At 48.1% G+C, this 18,570-nt stretch overlaps 2 protein-coding genes across 3 annotated transcripts; one reads left to right on the top strand and one right to left on the bottom strand.

The window, feature by feature from the left end:
- The first annotated feature begins 707 nt into the window (after window positions 1-707).
- Window positions 708-1,635, top strand: MRPS16 (mitochondrial ribosomal protein S16). The gene is made up of 3 exons (XM_059487371.1): window positions 708-880; window positions 958-1,215; window positions 1,294-1,635. Exons 1-3 carry the CDS (start codon window positions 769-771, stop codon window positions 1,437-1,439), a joined length of 516 nt encoding a protein of 171 aa, XP_059343354.1. The 5' UTR covers window positions 708-768; the 3' UTR covers window positions 1,440-1,635.
- A 726-nt stretch (window positions 1,636-2,361) lies between these two features.
- SLC45A1 (solute carrier family 45 member 1) lies at window positions 2,362-17,309 on the bottom strand. 2 transcript variants are annotated; one of them, XM_059487366.1, is made up of 11 exons: window positions 17,231-17,309; window positions 15,802-15,878; window positions 13,841-14,252; window positions 12,760-12,852; window positions 12,096-12,320; window positions 10,378-11,117; window positions 9,073-9,226; window positions 7,005-7,181; window positions 6,196-6,401; window positions 5,150-5,548; window positions 2,362-3,751 (listed from the first exon to the last, which is right to left on the bottom strand). In XM_059487366.1, exons 3-10 carry the CDS (start codon window positions 14,241-14,243, stop codon window positions 5,267-5,269), a joined length of 2,280 nt encoding a protein of 759 aa, XP_059343349.1. In that variant the 5' UTR covers window positions 14,244-14,252; window positions 15,802-15,878; window positions 17,231-17,309; the 3' UTR covers window positions 2,362-3,751; window positions 5,150-5,266. The 2 variants fall into 2 exon arrangements, with proteins under 2 accessions (XP_059343349.1, XP_059343350.1); XM_059487367.1 differs by lacking the exon at window positions 17,231-17,309 and having other exon boundaries at window positions 13,841-14,267; window positions 15,802-15,816.
- Window positions 17,310-18,570: the final 1,261 nt, after the last annotated feature.

The raw sequence follows: 18,570 nt of genomic DNA, 5'->3' as shown, positions 1-18,570 counted from the left end.
CCTGCAGGTGGGGCTGAGGCAGCTGAGAGTCCTAAAACGGGAGGGGGATGGAGGGAAGGGGATGTGCAAAGCGTGCAGGTACCAGTTTGTGCTGGGATTGACAGCCAGGAAAGGGGCTTGGCAAAGCAGGGATGAACCTGGAGCCACCTCCAGCAGCGTCCCCTGCCTGTCCCTCACCTGCTCGCAGTCTGCAGGGGGAGCAGAGCGCCGTGCAGCCCTGGAATTCTCCTCCTCAGCAGCTTCATCCTTCAGGCCTTAACTCCCCTCAGGGCACCTTTGTCAGCAGCTGCCAGGTCGGGGTGAGGCCGGGGCACATCTGCAGGGAAAGGTGCCCAGCAGAGCTGGGTAGGTGCTGCTGCCCAGGGAAGGCTCCAGAAGCAGGAACTCGCTCCCAGCTCCTCTGGGCAAACCTTGGAAAGGCGAGGCGGCACAAACGTAAAGCTGGAGCTCCCTCTGCTGAAGAAACGGGGGCAGTTTGGTAGGGAAAAGGAAAAGCGTGGGATAGAGATGCACTGGCTAAGGTAAATCTGGATTTCTTATATTCTAAAATCCTGTGTCTGATGCAGCAGATACGAGGGGTTATTTTAAAATCAATTTTTATAGAAAGCGCCGTTATTTGTCAATAGGTATAACAATGACAAACTCTGCGGTTTCAGTATTTTGCACACACGCGCACCATCCCTGTGACTTTCCAGGTATTTTGGGGCCGTACCCTCCCTTTTTGGGGAGCCCGTGCTCGGCAGAATCGCGGTGACATGGGGCTGCCCAATGACGTCATCCCCATGGACTCCAACTCCCAGTAACCACCGCGCTGCTTCCTTCCGCTTACGTCATCTGTGCGCGCCGCGCGCGGGCCGTGCCGCCGCCATGGTGCAGCTCGGTGAGTGCGGCGGGCCCGGAGCGGCCCCGCTGGGCCCGGCCCGGCCCGGCCGTGACCGCCCCGCGCTCTCTCCGCAGGGAGCCGCCTCCTGAGGGGCCGCGGCGGCCACGTCGTGATCCGCTTCGCGCTGGGGGGCTGCACCAACCGCCCGTTCTTCCGCATCGTGGCGGCCAACAGCCGGCGCGCCCGCGACGGGAAGTACCTGGAGCAGCTCGGCTGCCTGGACCCGCTGCCCAACGCGCACGGCGAGAAGGTGGCGGGGCTCAACCTGGAGCGGCTGCGCTACTGGCTGGGCTGCGGCGCGCAGCTCTCCCGGCCCGCCGAGAAGCTCCTGGGTAGGCCCGGGGGGAGCGGGGATGGATGGGGCGGGCGGGCCGCGCTCGGTGCCGCGCTCACCGCGCCTCACCGGGCAGGGCTGGCGGGGTTCCTGCCGCTGCACCCCATGACGGTGACCGGCGCCGAGAGGCTGCGCCGGCGGCGACAGCGCGAGCGGCAAACAGAGGCTGCGCCTGCGGAGGGCTCGGCCGAGACCCGAACCGACACCGGAACCGCGCCCTGACACGGCCCGGCCGGGAGGGGCCCGAGCGGCCCCGGACCCGGCACCGCTCCGGCCCGGGACTGCTCTCACCCGGTGCTGCACTGGCCCGGGACTGCTCCGGTGCCAGACTCCGGCGGCCCGCGGTTGTTCTCAGCCGGGACCGCTCCGGGCCCTGCCGGTCCATCTGACCCCATTAAAGCGTTACCTCTGCACTCTGCACCGTCCCTCTGCTGCTTTCTCCTCTCGGTCAGGGCTCACCGTTGCCGTGTGGTGCGTGGAAGAGGCTTTGCTGCTCTCCCGCAGCCACAGGAGCGTTCCAGGAGGGAATTCCCGAGGTGTGCCGGGGTTCCAGGTGCTCTCCCAGCTGCCCTTGGCCAGCTCCTCTTGCCAGAGTTCTGACACCTGGTGTGAGTTACTGTAACGGGACAGTGCAGCCGTGCGGGACAGGCCTGGCACAGACAGATGCAAATTCAAGTGCAGCTGGTTTTCTGCTTACTTTCCAGAGAGGTTCTGGGGCTGTTTGTTCATTTAAAAACAAAAGAGAAAGACTACAGTCTCTTGTAACTCGCTGCCCCAGTCCCTCTTTACAAGTGCTGCTGTTTAATCCCATATTTCACCTGTTCCAAGAGACAAGAAACCCACCCAAGTCTCTCCTACCTTAGATGGACCCCTGAGCTTTTGGGGTTTCCTTTGTGCAGCACTTAAATGATTCCAAATATGCCAGGAAAAACAAGTTTCCAGTGTTGCATCTCAATGAAGCTGTTAGTGTAACCAACCTCTGAGGGAGGGAGAACACATTAAGAAATTACACATATTCTTTTTTTAATAAAGTGTATCTCCTATAGAGTGCAAGGTGCTAATTACTCATTTGTAGAAAATAAATTATCTAGAGAACACTTAAATACTTCCCAATATACCTTATATATAATAGATACATACTATATTTATATATATAAATTTTATTCTATTTTATTCTTGAAAAGATTTATTTTTCCAACCAAAGAACAGCAGAAGTTCTGAAATCAGGAGGTTTTTCTGAGTGATACAGCAGAGGCTGAGTGAGTTGCAGACATGCTGAAATGGTTACAGGTGTAATTTTTAATTACAAACATGTGAAAACCAGTTAGGTCTTTTCTCCATCCCTCTCCCCATTTTCCCTGCTTCTGTACAAGTGTAATAAATACATTTACAAACATAGAAATAATTGCCATGAAGCAACCTTTAATGATATGGACTTAATCAAAATTAACCTGAAAACCAGCACAGTGTAAAATCATTTTCCTGCCTAAACTCATGCATCTTTTTTTGGTTTTTTTTTTGTTTTTTTTTTTTTTTAATCAGTAACTTGCAAATTTAGCCAGAATATTTGAAGCCTTTGGATTCCAGAGGGGAACATCACGTTGCAGCTCACAGCTCACCAGTGACCATACACAGTCATTTCTGTAAAATACAAAATGTCTGACAAAGAAAAGAATCAGCAAGTAAGCAATGCCTCTTATTAAAGTTATTTTTTTAAGGATTTGGTGCAACTTTTAATTCTGCATGATGGTGACAGGCTCTGGTTTTTTATTCCAGACACCACTAGTATTGCTCAAAGCCCCAAATTAACACACACTGATGTTGACTTAAAAATCCTGGGTATGCACCACTACATAAATACATATGCAAAATAAAGTCCATATCCCATAAAATAAGAAAATTTAATATAGAGTCCATTGGGCATACAGGCATAACAAGAGTTTTATAACTACATAAATGTAGTTGATATTATTTACAGAGGGAAATGGAGACAAACATTTTCATTAAATACATTATGAATTTTTTGAAGATTTTCACTTACAACCAAATGATCTGCAACTCCAGCAACCTGGAAAAGTAAAGTGCTCACAATCCATTTAGTGCAATAATGCTGGCTACAAAACTTAGGAGGAGAAAAAAAAATTTAAGAACTAATACCACATTAGCTAGTGGAACCAAACAAAAAATAAAATAATTTTTGAGTTTAAATGTTTGAGAAGGAAGAGAAATTAAGATTACAAAGCAGACTAACAAGAAAAAAATAATTCTCCAAAGTCAAGTGTTTAGATTGTCAGAAGTGCCCAATGCCATTGTTTCCATGTTATTTGTCCCAGCTTTGTCCTGAACATTCTTGGGGACAGCTGTCCCCTAATGAAGGGAATGGCACAGAAATTCCTGCAGATGTGACACCGTGTAAGCCCAAAAAAGAAATGGAAGGTGAATGCACTCATCAGTCTGACAGCTGACAGGCCTTTATCTGAGTGCTTGACTTCATCATTTCAGCAGTATTCCTCTGTTTATGTCAATACTTGCTTCTAAAATATAAAAACAGGGAGCAGATGACAAAAATGAGGGGTTCTTACCAGTTATGTATAATTCTTTCAGCACTGGATTACAGTAACTCACAACAACTCAAGATTACAGATATTATTTCACCTTGGCATCATTGATCAGAATCAGGTGAGCAGTGAAGTCCAACCCATTTAAAAGGAGAGACTCTCCAGAGAAAATCCTTCCCCTGGATCTGGGGACCAGATCTGATCCCTGCAGGGATGCCATGCTCAGCACGTGGGAACACAAAATGCCCACCAGCCCTGGCAGAACTTGGCTGCCTCCCCAAATACAGAGCCAGACTGACAGGGGCTTTACAAATGGTTTTATTAATTACTTAAAATTAACTCCTGGCCTTAACTAGAACTTGTAAAAATTCTCACACACCACCTTCTAAAATCAGAATAATTAAGAAATCTCTCATGTAATGAAACCCAAAGCCCTTTTACTGGTTTCACTGAGATGAGGAAGATGCAGCTGTCATTGACAAGCACTGAGCCACTGATCCCAGACTTCAGAATGTCCCCAGGTAAAATTGTAGAAACAAGAATGATGTGATCCAGGCCTCCATACAAATGATTTTTCTTATGAGTAAAGTTGTTGAGAGTAACCTTCTGCCCAAGGGAGGAGATGGGAAAAGACCTTTCTCTCCAGAACTGGGTTATGGACAACTGCTGAATTGGATTATGGACAAATCCTCCTGCTAAGTCATCACAAATTCTGGTAGTCTTAATTAAACTCTAATGAGGAAGGGAATATGCACAATATTGGCAAACATCACCAAGGAGCACAGCCAGGACCCCCAGAGTGGGGTGTGGGGGCCAGGCCACAGTGCTGGCAGCCCACAGAGGTGTCTTGGAGCAGTTCTGCTGGTGGCAGCTCTGTGCACCCAGAAATAAGTTTTAATTAATGCCTTAAAATTAACTCCTGTCCATTAATTGACACCTGACAGAGGACTGACACCCCCCAAGCAAGACCAGCTGCTCTCAGCCTTCCCAGAGTTTGAAAAGCACCCTCCAGAGGCAGGGCAGAGGCTGCAGGGTGGAGCTGCAGCTCCCTCAGGAATCAGCACTGCCCTTGGTGACCAGGGCTGCTCTGCCCGGCCGGGAGGTGGCACCTTCTGTCCCCAGAGTGGCACTGTCACCGTTCCCACGGTGGCGATGTCTGCAGCAGTGCCTGCAGCCCAGCAGCGACAGAGGGAGCTTGCAGCTCTCCTGCCCCACGCAGGACAACGCAGCCAGCCCGGGACAGCAGCACCAGAGGCACGGAGGGCACCCCCAGCCCCCTCTGCCACCTCGGGGATGACACAGCAGTGCCAGCGCCGCTGCCTCACCCCTCACCTTCCCTCCGGCAGGGGAAAGCCCAGCAAAGCCAGCACAGACCTTTCCTTGCGTGTGCCAAGCCCCTGCTGCCGTCCCAGGGGGCACAGCCCGGCCTGTCGCGATAGGGAGGCCGAGGGTGAGGCCAGGAGGCAGCAGAGGCCGAGGCAGCTCCTCCCGTTATTGGTTCCGTGCTCGGGGCAGGAGCGGGCGCTGCTCCTCCAGGGGCGGCAGCTCCTCGGGGGGCAGCAGCTCGTAGGTGACACAGAGGGACGAGAAGAGGCAGCCCAGGAAGGACACGAGGCTGGAGAAGTACATGGCACTGCTGGCACTGCCCACGGCCGCCGTCAGCGGCCCCATGGCCACGGCCACGAGGATCTGTGCCAGGAAGTACTGGCAGCTCAGCAGCGAGATGTCAACGCCCATGCCACGGCGAGTGCCCTCCGACTGCGAGCCGACAAACTGCGGGGACACGGGCACGGAGTCAGGGGACACAGGGGACAAGGGCACGGAGTGAGGGGACACAGGGGACAAGGGCAGAGAGTCAGGGAACACAGAGTGAGGGGACACAGGCACAGAGTCAGAGGGACACAGGGGACAAGGGCAGAGAGTCAGGGAACACAGAGTGAGGGGACACAGGCACAGAGTCAGAGGGACAAAGGGGACAAAGGCACAGAGTCAGGGAACACAGAGTCAGGGGGACACAGCACAGAGTCGGGGGACACAGGGGACAAAGGCACAGAGTCAGGGGGTGCCACAAAGTCAGGGAGACACGGGCACAGAGTCAGGGGAACACAGGCACAGAGTCAAGGGACACAGAGTCAGGGGACACAGCCACAGAGTCAGGGGGACATGGGCACAGAGTCAGGGAGTGTCACAGGGGACAAGGGCACGGAGTCAGGGGACACAGGAACAGAGTCAGGGGGAGTCCCAGGGGACACAGGCACAGAGTGAGAGGTGTCTTGGGGGACACAGGCACAGAGTCAGGGGGACACAGACACAGAGCCAGGGGGTGTCCCAGAGTCAGGGGGTGTCCCAGAGTCAGGGGGTGTCCCAGGGCACACAGAGGGATGTCCCGGGCTCCCGGCCCCTCCCAGCCCGGGGCTCACCTCCCGGCTCTGGTAGTAGTCGCAGAGCAGCGAGTAGGGCAGCGTGCAGAGCGTGGCGAACAGGATGCCGTAGGTGGCGCACAGGGACAGCAGCACGTAAACGTTCCTGGAGAGCGTGGCCAGGCCCGTGCCCAGCCCAAAGGCCAAATAGGCCACAAAGTACAGGGTCCGTGTGCTGAAGCGCTCCTCCAGCTTCTCCAGCACGGCTGCAAGGAAACGGGACAGCTTTGGGGTGACCTGCAGCCCTCCCACTGCCACCCCTGCTTAGGCAGCCACATCTCAGTGGCAGCCCCTGAGGAACTGAGTGCCAAGGACCCTTCCAAAGCTGGCTTCCATGATGCAGCTTTGCTGCCCTGTCTGCTCAGAGGGCATGGCAGAGCTGAGGCTCTGCCCCTGTCCCAGAGGGTAAATGGGAACATAGGCAGAGGCATGGCACACGGACACACATGACACACTGACACACATGACAAAGGGCACATGCTGGGTGCTCAGGTGTGATGCTGCACCAGGACTGTGCCTGTGGTAACTGCATGGATCTCTGCAGGCCATGTGCTCTGAAAATGCCACTTGTGAGAGGAACCACATCCCAATAGAGATGTGTCTTCACTGGGTTGCTGACCTCAGCTGCTGTCAGTGCAGGCCAGGCTAAGCAGCAGAGGTGATGGGGTGACAAAAACCACTCTGCTACAGCACTTGTGCCATTGACAGGCTGTGTGCAACATAAACACTGCCCTACTTGTTGCAGAATCACCACTTTTAAGAAATGTATCTTTTCCCACAGCAGTAGTTCAGACAGCTGTACCAAGTACCTGAATAGAAAGCAGCACTGAATGCATAGATGCACATTCCCCAGCAGCCCATGGTGACCCCAGTGTTGTACTTCTGATACTCATCTGAGTTGTGAGGTGCTTTTGGGTCCCCTTGGAACACCACCTCTCCCATGAAGTCAGTATAAAAGAGTAACATCCCCTCAAATGAAAGCCACCCTGAAAGAAGACAAAAGTAACTTATTAGGATTTCAGAACATCTGTTTCCCCCTGTAAGCTGACATGGATGTTATCAGGTGTATTACAATCACAGCCCAGGACAGGTTGGGCAAGGAGTGTTACATAACATCCACATTTATCTGAGCCCGCTGCTCCTGTGCATAATGCTGCAATGTTTGTTAAAGACCAAGATTTACCATTTGAATTCCTAAGTGGAAACCTCGAGGCTGACTAAAGGCCACAAAATACTGGTCTAACAAGACAGAAAAATAGATGACAGCAGTCTGAGCTGTGTTCAGGTTCTGACAGGACACAGCATTCAGTTTAACAGAGTGGCTCATCCCATAGTAATTTCAGGTTGCTGTTATCCTCCCACACAGGGCTGGAAGGAGTGCTCCTTATGTCATGGCTGCAGCCTCCAGAGTGCCTCTGACACAGTTAAAAACTCTGCTCACAAACTGGCACCAAGGCCATTGATGCAGACAATCCCCTAATTCCTTTCACAGCCAATGAGTATTAATTACCTGGTCCCTTCTGTCCAATTTAGTGTAAACTGGAATGGCTGCAAGCCCTTCCTGAACACCAGTCCCACACTGGTTAAGAGTGAAGGTAACACTACTCTGGTTACAGGCACTGCTGCAATGCCATGCTCCACATCTCCTCTTGGCCTGCTCTGGGACCCCTGGACATGAGCAAAGCGAGGAAAGTAAATGCCAGTCTCAGGGTGAAAGCATGGAAACACAACTAATCTCATCTTTCTGCTTGGTGTGAACATTCCCCTTAAGATGTGCTGATTTAGGCTCTTGTTGTTCCCTTTCTAGGAACACAGGCTTTACTGCTTTGCTGGGATGTTTTGGGTTTTTTTTCCTTTCTAATTGTCCTAAGAAGGTACCTCATTAGCATCTATATGGAAGAAATCAATTGTCTCTATTAGCAGCCATTGCAGCAATAGATAAAATTGAAAAAGGTTCACCCAAGGTAAAGTCTTCCCTTGTGGCATTCACATTTTCTGAAAAAAACCCTTCACCCAGGATTTTTCTCCTGGGAAGCTGGGAAGCCTCAGAGAAAATGAAAACAATATTATCTCATTTGCTTCTCCTGTGTTTTGCTCCTTTAGAATGTGTTTGGAGATTGGCTACCCACAGGTGATTGTTCCATTGGATTCTGCTGTGAGTTGTTTGTGTGTTGGGACTCTGGAAAGAGTCAGGAGTTTTCATTATTATCTTTTTAGCATTCTGTAAATATCTTTTCTGTATTCTTTAGTATAGTATAGTATAGTATAGTATAGTATTCTCTAATGTAATATAGTATTATAAAGTATAATATAATATACTATACTATAGCATAGTATTCTTTAATATAATATAGTTTTATAAAGTATACTTTTATAGTTTTATAAAGTATATAAAGAACACTATAGCATAGTGTTCTTTAATATAATATAGTATTATAAAGTATAATATACTATACTATAGCATAGTATTCTTTAATGTAATATAGTATTACAAAGTATATAAAGTATAATATAATATACTATACTATACTATACTATACTAAACAATACAGAAAAGATATTTACAGAATGCTAAAAAGATAATAATGAAAACTCGTGACTTTCGAGAGTCCCAACACAGCTTGGCACCGATTGGCCAAAGAGTGAAAACAGCTCACAGCAGAATGCAATGAAACAATCACCTGTGTGATAATATAATGAATAGAATAGAATAGAATAGAATAGAATAGAATAGAATAGAATAGAATAGAAAGTATAATAAAGTAATGAATGAGCCTTCTGAGAACATGGAGCGAGATGCATCATTCCTGCCTTTCTTGGGGATGCCTTGCAAATACAACACTGCCTGGAGAAGGCAGAAGGCTGCTGTGGGAGTACCTAGGAAGTGGTTGATGCAGAGGTTTCGCAGAGCCTTGGGCATGTGGCAGATGGTTGAGCACAGCAGCTTCACAGACAGGGGCTGCTCCGAGGCCTCGCCCGGTTCGTTGAGCTCGCTCTCGTACTTGACCCCGTTCAGCAGGATGTTGGCAACCTGCACCATGAGAACTGCCAGGTCAACAGCACAGCAAGGGAAGCACAAACATCCTTCACCAGATGGATGCAATATTGCACACCTATCTGATCATCTGACAGTTAAACTCTGCTGCTGGAGCTGACTTGGAGATTAAGAAGTGAATTAGAGTGGAACAAGTGACAATGGCAGCACTGCACTGTAGCTTTCAGTGTGTTTGAAGCAGCTCCTTCCCTTCACTGGGGGACTTGGTAACCACATTCAGATGACAGGCACAGCAGGAATGCATCAATTCCACTGCATTTATAGGAGCTGTAGCCACTTTCAGGTGAATGTGGAGCCTGAAGTTTTAGAGACACCGAGGAAGAAGAGGATGAGTTTAATTGAAACACATTATCACTTGTTAACCTCAATGCTCAACCTCAGTGTGCCCAGTATGTAAAATCCTGGCCCTAGCAAAGTCTGCTCTCACAAACTGGGTCAAAAGTACAGCAACAACAAACAAAACAAACAAAACCAAAAAACCACCACCCCCAAAAATTAAAATGAAATAAAAAATCCCCAAACCAAACAAAAGAAAAATAACAGAGGACTGTTTACCTCATCCCAGATCATAAAAAAATGGGCCAGCATGCAGAGGTCTCAGACATTCCAAGTTATCACCAACAGTGGGAGGTGAGGTCAGAGTCTTATCCCTCAGTAAGGGAAAGCTCCCCTCCCTGATGGAGCCAGATGTAATGACTGCCATAAGGAGAAGCTCATGGGAGAATCCTATCCCTGGCCCTATTTTGCAGGTCTTTCTGTGGAAAGGGAAGATACAGGCTCAATAAAAATGTGACCTTTTCTAAGTTCATGTGGTAACTCCCTTGGTAGTGAAGCAGGACTAAAAATACTGACCTAACTCTCACAAGTGGCCCAGTTAAGAGTGGGATATTCCCATTTCTCCCATCTTAACAAAGGCAGCTGACAGACTGTCAGCCATAATTCACACTCTACCCACTACTTTACTGATATAGAGTCATAGCAGGTGTGCTGTTCCTGTAATGACTTTTATGAGGAAGCTGTCACAAGAGTCTTTAATGAACAATTTGTGCACCACATATTTAAAACTATATGAAGAGATTAATAACACTCATGTTTACATGGTCATATCATCGATTTCCTGCTCTTACCTGCTGGCTGAAGGTTACATTTCTTCTTCTGTTATTCTCTGGGCAGTGTCCTGTTACAGCATCTGGAATGGCCAAGGTCTGAGGTCTTTTCAAGATCCCTGATGACCGTGGCTTTATTGCATCCAGTGAGCCCACTCTCAGCACATCACTGTCACACCCTGATGTTAAGCTGCTCTCCCCTTGCTCCAGAATTCCATTTGCTCCATGGTAGCAGCCATCAGGCACCCGAGGGAAGCTGACACTGACAGGCTGCCTGGACAAACTAGCTGGAAGTGTCATGTAACTATTATGCCCTCCTGTAAAACAGTCTATAAGCACACTGTCAATATTTGATGTCCCAAAGGATGATGCAAACTCATTAAGTCCTGTCAAGGAATTGTCTCTGCTGATAAAACTCCCGTATTTTGGCGTGAGTGGGCTCATGGGGGAAACAGGACTCGTAAAACTTGCATGTAAGTGAGCTGAGTTATGAGAAGCAGAGTTTTCATTTACATTGTCCTCAAAGAAGAAAGGTGGAGAAGGAGGGAGAGGAAGACTTGGACTTTTCATCACCTTTTTCTTCCTGTTAGAGGACTTTAAGGGTCTCTCTGGAATGCTAACTAGAGTCAGCACAGTAGCAATGGTCAGTACAATTGAGGTGAAGACATAGATGACACGGAGTTGCCCTCCTACAGCTTTTCCAAAACTGGTTTTATCCCAGTGTATTCCTCCAACAACATAACCAAAGCCACCTCCAAGACCTGGTGGAAAAACAGAGCTAAGATTATCTTCCCTATCCAGTCCCACAAGTCAGCAGCAGCACAGCATCACTTGTATCATGAATCATGAAGAGAATCTGACATTTCTGTTTTACCATTTGAGCCCTTTTCATTTTGAATGCACTAATAAACACAGCTGTGCCACAAGGACAGTTTGCATGTACCAAGATGCTACAGAAAGAGCTGTGAAAGTGATGATACAAATAATTAAAAGTTATTCTTTTTCTTTGCCAAGAACAAAACACCTTACCTTTAGCTATTTCAGTCCGTAAACAGAAGTGTCCACCAGCCTTGTGACAAGGCTCTGCAATCATTCAGCTAAGACTGTTTTCCTGAAAGTGAAAATCCATTTTCCTCATATGAGGAATGCAGATCTAACTAAGACAGATCCAATCACTTCAGAAGTGTAGCAAGCTCATTACTCAGCACTGTGCTGACAGTGTGCAAAACTGCCACTGTGTTACTACTGATGAACAGGGAAGGTTTGAGAGCACCTTTCTCTCCATTCACAGGGTGAAAGTTTTTCAACACTCTCCTTTCTTACTCACAAACACATTCAAGAGTGTGGAATGGTCTCCTAGAACAGGGCAGCACAGCAATTGAAGATGACAGCAGAGAGGGATCAACAGCACCCAGTTTGCACTTTTGCCTCCAACACAGCAACTATAAGACACATATTCCACACCTGCAGGAAGCCAAACCTCCTCCCTCAAGGGATAATTTGGTTCCATAGGTCTTACAAAATATGTGAGGGACCTTCAGATGAACAGCCCAAGACTGTACCTTCTTAGAATTGAGGTAGTTACAAAAGCCTTTTGCAATAAGTATTTTTTTTACAGTTAATTAGTGATACCTCTCAGTATTTGGTCATTATTCAGGAAAAGACCAGTGTTTCCACCCTGCTTTCTCCCAGCAGGGCTTGTTTACTCCCATCTCCCAGGAAGCAGCAAGCAGACATACCTGCTAACAAAGCGTGGATGTTGAGGCCCCTGTCCTGATCCACTGGGCTGCACACATCCATCATGTAGGCATGGCTGGGATTGTCTGCTGAATCTGCACTGAAGTCCATGAGGACAACACCACAGACTGTAAGGATGATCCCCCATTTGTGGTTATTCTCAGAGTCAGACAAGGCACTCCCTATATCTTTGCCATTCAGCATAAGTGAGAGCCCAAGCAATGCTCCTGGGAACAAAACCAAAACAAAATCAGTCACTGTTTGTCAGCAAGCCTGCAGAGCTCCAGACCCCAAAAACATTATTCTACCTGCACAACCTTGCAGCACTATTGCTCTTGTTCATATCAATTCATCCTGGGAAATTAGTGTGGCTTATAGGACACACATAATCCCTTTCCACTATTCGAGCTTAACAAATGTCTAGAGCTTACTTTGGCCAAAAACATCCACATTCTTGACCCTCAAAACATCCCTTCAGACTCTGAGAAGCTTTTATCTGTGGATCTCCAGCTGCCAAAGCATCAGCTGTGTCACTCACCATCTTCTTCAGACCCACAACACCCAACACCTCAGGAGCATTTTGCTCAGCTGTGCCACAAGGGAAGTCACAGAAGAGAGATGCACAACGTTTTTAAGTGTTATGCCCATCATTTCTAAAAGACACACCTACTGCTAAAACCAGAATGAAAGGTCTTCTCCTCCCAAATCTTGATGTGCATCTGTCACTCCAGGCTCCCAGCAAAGGCTGTAGCAAAAACCCTAGAAAAAAGGAATCACCAATGGACAGGATTCTTCTAGAAGCCTGTTTCACCAAGGAGTTAAAACAGACATGCCCTAAAAGGCAGTTAAGGCAGGACAGCACAGTGCAGTGACATCCCCAGCCAGCCAGGGACACACAGCACACTGCCTGGCAGTGCCCAGGACAGGGACTCAGAATGTGCTGCTGCTCACTGCAGGGCCCTTCACTCTGCATCAGCAACACAGGGTTTGACACCAGGTGAAGAGTCAGAGTACAAGTTACACATTCTTAAGCACTCTGTTCCTTACAAGCCATCTCATTTATCCCATATTAGATGTGAGATCCCCTGCAGGATTAGCTGGAAAACAGCAGGAAGCAGATATACAAGTAGGAAAGATGCCTGTATTGATCTGTGCCAGCCTGTTAGGAGGGGCCTATCTCCTCTTCCAAAGCACATGTTGTGAGTACAAGGACAGGCAGAACAAAATTTTCCAGTGGTATCCATAGTAATGGATTCACTCCTAGCCCTGCCTCTGTGCTAAGGCAATTAATTCAATGCCTGCATCACCAGTGGTTGCTGATCTTTCATCATTGGAACACCTCATTTGTTTCAGAAAGGTAAACAGGAGAAGGCAATCCCACTCTGCTCTTTTTCACACACCCTTGAAAACTGTCTCTGTATGCTTTTTTTCATGGGGACATAAATGGACACACTGATCTTCTTATGCTTGTATTTAAGTACAGGAACAGAGCAACCAAAGGCTACCCTGACACAACTTTTAAGAAGTGGAGAAGTTATTAAAAGAACAGATATTTTGAGCATATTTGTCTTATTTCAGGCAGGACACAGCAAGAATTGTCCTCCTATTTATCTGTCTGAAATTTTGGTTAGTAGTTTTTAACCTCGAGAGAGTATTCTCATGAACAGCTGAGGTACTGCAAACAAAAAGTTTAAAAAACCCATAGTGGAAAAAATAAGAGGGAAGAAATAGTACCACAAAAAGTTACCTAATATAGGGCTGATGAACCACACCATCCCATACAGCTGGTCAGGGAGCCCCATCTGGAGCAGCACAGGGGTTACATAGGCTGTTTCCATGGCATAGCTGAATTCAAGCCCAAAGAGAATGCACCCATTGAACAGGAGCTCCAGGAAAGACCTCTGAGGCTGGAGATCCCCAAAGTCAACCAGGTCCATGGGACAGGGAGTGTTGGGTGGGGGTGGAGGTGAGGGCCTGATGTGTTTCCTCCTCTTTGGGTGTCTCTTGAAGTTGTTGGCCCGGTGGCTGATGTGCCGTGTGGGCAGCCCAGGGTAGCCTGGGGCCGATGATCTCCAGAGCTCCTGGGAGGCCGCGCCTGACAGGAGTGCAGCATCACTGACAGGGCTTGCTGCAGATGGTGGAATCATCATGGAAGGGGTCTGGAAGACAAACAGCTCAGAAGAAAATGGTTGAGGTAACCAAAACTTTGCTGTCGCAGACATATTTTATGGAAAATCCTTTCGTTAAGATCTTTTCAGCTTTTCCATGTTTTGCTACTTTAAAATGTGATTTAAAAAATTGTTTACCCAGCATGTAAAATTGTTTTTACTTGATAACCAATAACAACCACCTGTGTCGAAACTGTAAACAGTCAAAATTTTATTATCATTCCATTCTTTTCTTTACTAACTTTCTAATAAAATCCTTTATTCTGTTCTTTTAATATTGTTTTAATATATCATTTTCTCTTAAAATAATATATCATAAAATAATAAATCAACCTTCTAAAACATAAAGTCAAAATTCTCATCTCTTCCTAAAACCCCTACAAACACCACACATTTTGTTTAATTTTTTTTGCTGAAGTTCAAGTCATTTGTCAGCATTTCACATATGAAGTGTGGCCTTTATGTTAGTTACAACCTCTTCTTCCCATCTCTTGATGGAAGGCATTTGTGCTTTATGGGCACATCTCCTGCATCCTTGCACAAATGAGACACCAGAGATACCCTCTAGGTTACCTAAGTATTTGCCTACCATCACAGGGGATTAAAATTGAAATATTTAAAACAATTAACAGTCACAGATGTCACACTTCCCAGAAGTTCCCATTGGGTCAGCAAAGGGTTTACATTTACGAAGAATTCACTTGAGTTAAACTCGCTCAAGCTAAAAAAATAAATTATAATCTCAGTCTATGTTTACAATAATGCAAAGCTGTGGTCTGGCAGCAGATTCCAGACCCCTGCTGCAACATGAAATCACTTTGGCAAGAAATCCTTTTGCTACTGATCCTAGGACTCCTGTTGCCTGTGCAGAGGCCAAGGCTTAATGCAACTTTTTTCTCAATGACCAAGTTTGGTTTTATTCCTATTTCCATTCCTGAATTCAGCAGAGGGAGGGGGTCTGATCCTTAGGAACTGAATCATGAGAAGAAGATTCATGCCCCACAAGCCACCCTCAAAACTGCTACTCCTCTTTCAGTGCTTAATGGCTCCCAAGTGCTGAATAGGCTCCTTGGATCTCATCAGAGTCACTCCTGTAGCCAAAGCCTGCACAGTGTGGTGGGTAAAACAGCCAAATGGTTTCCAAAATAGCACAGCAGAGAGATGCCAACAGATCTGCTGCATAAACGAACCACATGTGATTTCTTGATTCTTTTTGCCAGAAATGGAAACAGCTCATGAGTGAAGTCTGACCTTTTCCTTATGCCTCCTTGCCCAAAAGCTGCTGCTGCACAAGAACAGCTCCACATCACCCCACCCCTCTTCACCAAACCCTCACAAGAGCACACTAGTGAGTGAAACAGCACCAACAGCAAGTTGCTGGGAAAGCTCATTAGGCACTAAGTCCCATATAAGGACCAGCAGAAAGAGAAGCATACAGAGACTTTGTGGAGACATCTGCACCAGTGTTCCCCTTAACACTGTTTCTCCAAATTACTGAGAACTTCTAATGACCCATGTCTCTCACAAGCAGAGTACTTACTTTGCAGAGTACCTTTATCAGCCTCCGGGAAAAAGTAATATCCTCACAATGAGAATTTGTTAAAAATTAGGAGATACCTGAAAGAAGGCATAATGAAAACCCAATCAGATTCATGACAGTTGCTCTAACAACCCTTTCACAGAGCCATGACAAAGAAGATGAGCTAGCAGCCCCCTTCACTACTATTATACCTTGCCATTGGCACGGAAGTGTTATCTCCTTATCTTCATCTATTAGTTTCATTTCATACTCAATCCTTTATCTCCTTTACTGTGTATTGCAAAGTGATTGCATTCCAAGTCCTAAGTGGCAATGTTTTAGTGATATAAGGAAAGACACCCCCCCCCCCCCCCCATGCATGGGTCAAAAATACACGTGGTGACCTGCAATTACTTGAAATGAAAGGCTATTATTGACAGCATGTCGCTGGTCCAGCAAAAAAGCAATGTAAAACTATGAACTGAGCCTATATCCTCAATCCCCCATCTTCCTCAACTTACTGCTGGCTCACAGGAAGATATCTCAAACCTGCCCTCGGGTAAATCTGATGATTTGTTGTGATCTGGTGATCACAGCAGCGGCAAGGCAGGAAACCTCTCGCTCAGCGTGGCTGCCGACCCTCAGTGTCAATAGTTATTTGGGATTTTTGGCACTCCACATCTGTTATAGCAACATCTGCACATCACAGTGGAAGGCGATGCTGCTATGCCGGCTGCCATCCGCACAAACGCGAGTGCTCGGGCAATGTGGTCCGCCCTCACCGCTCCTCCTGCCACCGCTACGCCGAAAATAACTCTACTTTTCTGGCAAATCTGATTCCGATTTTTCTGCGTCGGCTACCGAGGGCTCCCAAAACCCCACAGTCATCGGCGCCGCGGGGGAAGGCCGGCCCTGACCCTGGTGCTGACCCGGACGCCGCCTGCCCATCCTTTGTGCGGCCGGGCTGGAGCCGCGCGGGCAGCGCCACCGCCCCGGGCCAGGCCGGCTCCCCAAGGCCCCTCACGGCCCCTCACGGCCCCGGGCCTCGCGTCCGTCCCCCGCGCCCCCGGCCCGGCCCGGCCGCCGCCTCACCTGCCCGCCCGGCCCGCACTGCGCCGCGCCGTGACGCCACCGGCCCCGCCCCGCGTTCTCCGCCGACACCGGCACCGGCACCGGCAGCGGCCGCCCCCGCCCGAGCCGCCGGAGGGCTCCGGGCCCGCGCTGCTCCCGCCCGCCCCGCACCGGCACCGCCCGCGCTGCTCCCGCCCGCCCCGCACCGGCACCGCCTCCGCCCGAGCCGCCCGCCCGCACCGGCACAGCCTGAGCCGCGGAGAGCCCCGGGCCCGCGCTGCTCCCGCACCGGCACCGCCTCCGCGGAGAGCCCCGAGGCTGCGGCGGGGTCGGGAGGGCCCGGCGGGAGAAGCCGCTCCCCGTTCGCCGCAGCACCCACCGCTCCGTGCGGCAGCGCTCGGTGCAGCCGCTCCCGCCCCGGACAGATGCGGCTGCCGGGCGCTCATTCCCAAATTGGCACCGGCGGGCGGATCGTGACAGTAAGGGTTTTAGCGGGTACAGAGATATTTTTTGATAGGCCTGTAGAGCAGATGCCGTAAAACATGATGCACACTTCTCTATTTAAGTCTTCCCCTTCTTCGGCTAAAGAAATGAGGCAATTTTATTTTACAGTGCCATAATTTGGGCTTGTGTTTCAAATATCCTCACAGTTTGCAAACAAAGATGTAATGATGTAGTGCAGTCTGCTCTATTTTTAAAATAAATTTAAAATTCAGAGCCTGAATCATTAAGCATCCATAATTTTATCTTCAGAGAGTACCATAACACTGCAAGAATCCCTAGTTTATATTAGTATTTAGGTCTTGTAGAATTTATTGTAGCACATAAATCAGTAGTCATAGTAGGAATAAAAGGTATTTGTCTGTAGAAAACCAGCTCTAATTCATGCGATAGAGGGTGCAATCACATTTGGAAAAGATGCCAAAGAGCACTGTCTGAGGCAAACAGGGTTCAGCTAGGGGACAAGCTCATATAAAGCCTGACAAGAAATTGTGAGAAATTGGGATAATCTTGCAGCACACAAGGACAGGCACAAGAGATCACTGCACATTCCTATTCACGAATTTCCTGCCACCTGATCTGTGATTTTCAACTTTTTTACATCAGTTTGGCCATGATATTGGTCCAATATTCATCAGTGTTGATGTAATTAAACAGCAGTGTAAGGGACCTGTGTACAACTGTAGGGTTATTGACTCACAGCATGACATTCACAGGGCAGAAAGGGGTTTGTACTTGTCTCAAAGAAAAGTGGGACTGTGTTCCTCACCTATGCTCAAATGTTCTCCTTCAAAAACCACAACTCAAACAGCATGTCTGCAATCCCAGAAAAACTTCTCCCTTCACTGCTTTCTAACACAGGGCTCTCTGCAAGAATCTTGCTCCTAAGCTGACCCTAAGGTATGTGCCTGATTGTGCCAGAATAGGTGAAACTGAACAAGAAATTTGTCATGCACTGGCATTGTTGCACTGTTGTTGTCAGCAATTTGATACAGTTCACCTTTTCATCTCCTTCTCCCCTGTCAAAATGCTCATGCAAGAGAAACTAAACAGAGATGAGAGAGTCAATCCAATGTAATAGATGTCATATTTGAGTAATGGAAAAATCTCAAAAATACACCTATTTGTCCCAAACAACATGTGTTCCATGCCAGACACCATGAGGATGCTGCAGGTTCCCCATTAGACTCTATCCCCAGTCCTCCTGGCAGATTTGAA

This window comes from Ammospiza nelsoni, chromosome 22, assembly GCF_027579445.1.
Source record: "Ammospiza nelsoni isolate bAmmNel1 chromosome 22, bAmmNel1.pri, whole genome shotgun sequence".
Classification (NCBI taxonomy): domain Eukaryota; kingdom Metazoa; phylum Chordata; class Aves; order Passeriformes; family Passerellidae; genus Ammospiza; species Ammospiza nelsoni.
This window is presented reverse-complemented; position numbering and strand designations above follow the sequence as displayed.